The sequence below is a fragment of the Leuresthes tenuis genome, unplaced genomic scaffold, assembly GCF_036924035.1.
Source record: "Leuresthes tenuis unplaced genomic scaffold, fLeuTen1.0.hap1 SCAF_21, whole genome shotgun sequence".
NCBI classification, from domain to species: domain Eukaryota; kingdom Metazoa; phylum Chordata; class Actinopteri; order Atheriniformes; family Atherinopsidae; genus Leuresthes; species Leuresthes tenuis.
The window spans coordinates 7,637,466-7,640,277 of record NW_027325375.1 but is presented as its reverse complement, the minus strand read 5'-3'; the positions used below and the strand labels follow the sequence as shown (position 1 = coordinate 7,640,277).

General features: G+C 37.8%; 1 protein-coding gene across 1 annotated transcript; it reads right to left on the bottom strand.

Annotated features, from left to right (window-relative positions):
• Positions 1–372: 372 nt before the first annotated feature.
• Positions 373–2,486, bottom strand: LOC140279268 (serine/threonine-protein kinase pim-1-like). The gene is made up of 7 exons (XM_072374396.1): positions 2,225–2,486; positions 1,954–2,106; positions 1,622–1,716; positions 1,229–1,543; positions 855–1,035; positions 586–756; positions 373–464 (listed from the first exon to the last, which is right to left on the bottom strand). Exons 1-7 carry the CDS (start codon positions 2,484–2,486, stop codon positions 373–375), a joined length of 1,269 nt encoding a protein of 422 aa, XP_072230497.1.
• Between the last annotated feature and the right edge of the window lie 326 nt (positions 2,487–2,812).

The window sequence follows — 2,812 nt, the reverse complement described above, 5'->3', positions numbered from 1 at the left end:
GAACACTTCCTCTCAGAGAAGTGAACACTGATCATTTAAAAACACATTTTATAATTGTTCTGTTCCTCTTGTGCAACACTGTATATGTACCTGTTGAAGAACTAATACAGAAGGATTCTATTCTATTCTATTGTGTTCTATTGTATTGTATTGTATTGTGTTATGTTCTATTCTATTGTATTCTAATATATATTCTATTCTATCCTATCCTTACTCTTACATCCTCACATCACAGAGAATGTGACATATTTAGAATGTATATTTATTCCTGTTAAACTCAGACATAACGATTTAGGTTTAAATTTAAACATGAATCAAACTTTCAATAAAATGTCATTTGTTTTGATTAACAGTGTGTGTGTTGTTTCTGTCTCACGTGAACCAAGTGTGATTTGGAAGCTGCTCCAGCGTGGGGCGCTGCTTGGGAACTTTAGTCAAACACTGCTCCAAGAAATCCAGGCAATCTGGAGGATGTGAAGAAAAAGAACAAACATTGTTAGGTCTGCAGTGGTCTATCAGAATGTGAACTGAATGTGAAATGAATCTTTTCTTAATGACAGATGTGTGTATGGGTGTTTGTTTTACCTTGAGACAGCGTACTGCTAATCTTTAGTCTCTTCCTGATGAAGTTAGTGGACCTGAAATCTTTGTTGTGGAGCATTTCAAACAGCACCACTCCTACCTGCCACACTGTTGTAGGTCCAGCACTGTATGTACAGGAGCTCAGCCACTCTGGAGGGACATGAGCACTGGTACCTTCAGGATAAAGACATAAGAATAAATGTTAGAGGACAAGTGGCTTTGGTTTTTAAATCATTGATTGGAGAAGAGCGAAATCTGAAGTAATAACATACCATAAAAAGTCCGATACTTAGATGTCTTTTTGTTGATGCAGCTCATTCCAAAGTCTATGAGACGAAGTCGTGGGACATCTGACCCGGTCTCAATCAGGATGTTTTCAACTTTGATGTCTCTGTGGAAGATGCTGTTTTGTTTAAGGTGGACTGCTGCATCAACCAACTGTTGTATTATAATCTGAAAGAGGAAAAAAAAAACAGGTTAGATATTTAAGCAGAGAGGATGGTGTGACATTTTTTATGGCTTTAAAATATTTTGATAACCATTATGAAATAATTTAAATAGAAAGTGAGACGCAGAAGTGAAAGTGTGACGATGTCTCTCAAAGAATGACATTCACAAAGACTGCAAATATTTTCCATCAGCTTACTTTGGCCTCATCTTCCTGGAGGGAGCCTCCATGCTCTTCGATGTAGTGAGCGAGGTCCTCGGCAGGCATTGGTCTCTCCAGCACAAGAATCAGCTCCTGCTGTAGATCATACCAGTCCAGCAGGGACACAGGTGCTGAGTGCCCCACTGAACTGGCAGTGCTACTTTCCAGCTTCAGCATGACAGCCACCTCCACTGAAATCTGCCTCCCATTCTTGTCCTGAAACATCACAGCAACAAAGAAAGTGTTAGGCAGGGAAAACCACATTTTATGTTTGCAGAACACTTTGTCCTTAGGAATGTGTTTGATGGCTACCTGCAAGATACAAACAAAACTTTGGTTAGTCACAGTCAGTGAGTGTCTTGAATATGACAATGTGTGTCTAATACATACGGGTAAATGATCTGCTCTCCGACAGCCTGTAAACACAGATCCACAGCTTCCTTTGCAGAGCTGACTTTTCTCTTCGTATTTCTCCTCAAATTCAGCTAAAATAAAACAAACATCATTTTAGTTTGATAGTACATCAGAAGAATTTCAATGATAATTTACACAGGTTACCTCTAAAAATTCTCTATATATATATTTAAAAAAACAAACATATATATATATATATATATGTTTATATTTATATATATATCGTCTAGGTAATACCTAATATAAATACTTATATTAAATATAACGCACTTGAAGCTAAATGTTAAATTTTTTTATTAATGACTGACCTCGTTGGGCATCTATTTCGTCCTTTATGGTCTCTGTTTTCTTTGTTCTCTTCCTGCTTGATGTTTCCTCAGCAGGTAAGGCCTTCCTCTTTCTATTACCCCTCCTTATATCTCCATCAGATGTACAACCATCTACATTGTTGCTAATGGATTCTATAAATGACAATAACACATTGAAACATTAGCATGATGACACTCACATGTTTGTAATTTGATTGAAAATGTGTGTTTAGATCAGTGTGACAAAGTTTCACAGAATGCACCAGCCTACCACTTTCCACTGAGGAGGAGGCTGACTCTTGATTTAACACGACATCCAGGAGTCCCCTCCTTCTCTTTGCCTTTCTTGAGGGTGCCTCTCCATCTTCTGTGACTTTCCTCTTTCCTCTTTTCACTGTCCTGACCTCGTCCTGACAGCTTGTTGAAGGTCCTGCCACCTCAGAGACCCTTGTTCTTTTATTGGTCAACTGCTGGTCGGGACTGGCTTTTCTTTTGGTTGCCTTTGTCCGGCCATCCTTCACTGAACGTGTCATGCTACTGTCGCCCTCTACAAATAACAATAAAAAAAAGTTGTAATTTTGTTATTAATTTATCAAATAATTCTTTATCACTCCCCAAAAAAGATTCAGATTACAGACACATAACCAGTGATGATGATCTGAGGAAAACAGGGAGTGTAATACAGAAACTTCTTAATTTGCAAAAACAGTTGTAACTGTTTGGTAACCATAGTATTTTAAATAGTATTAAAATCACCTGCTGACACTGTTTGTGTATTCATCAGCTAAGTTGTTTCCAAACTGCAAAAACAACACTCCAATCTTTTCGTGGTGATTTTCGAAGATTTCTACGATACCCT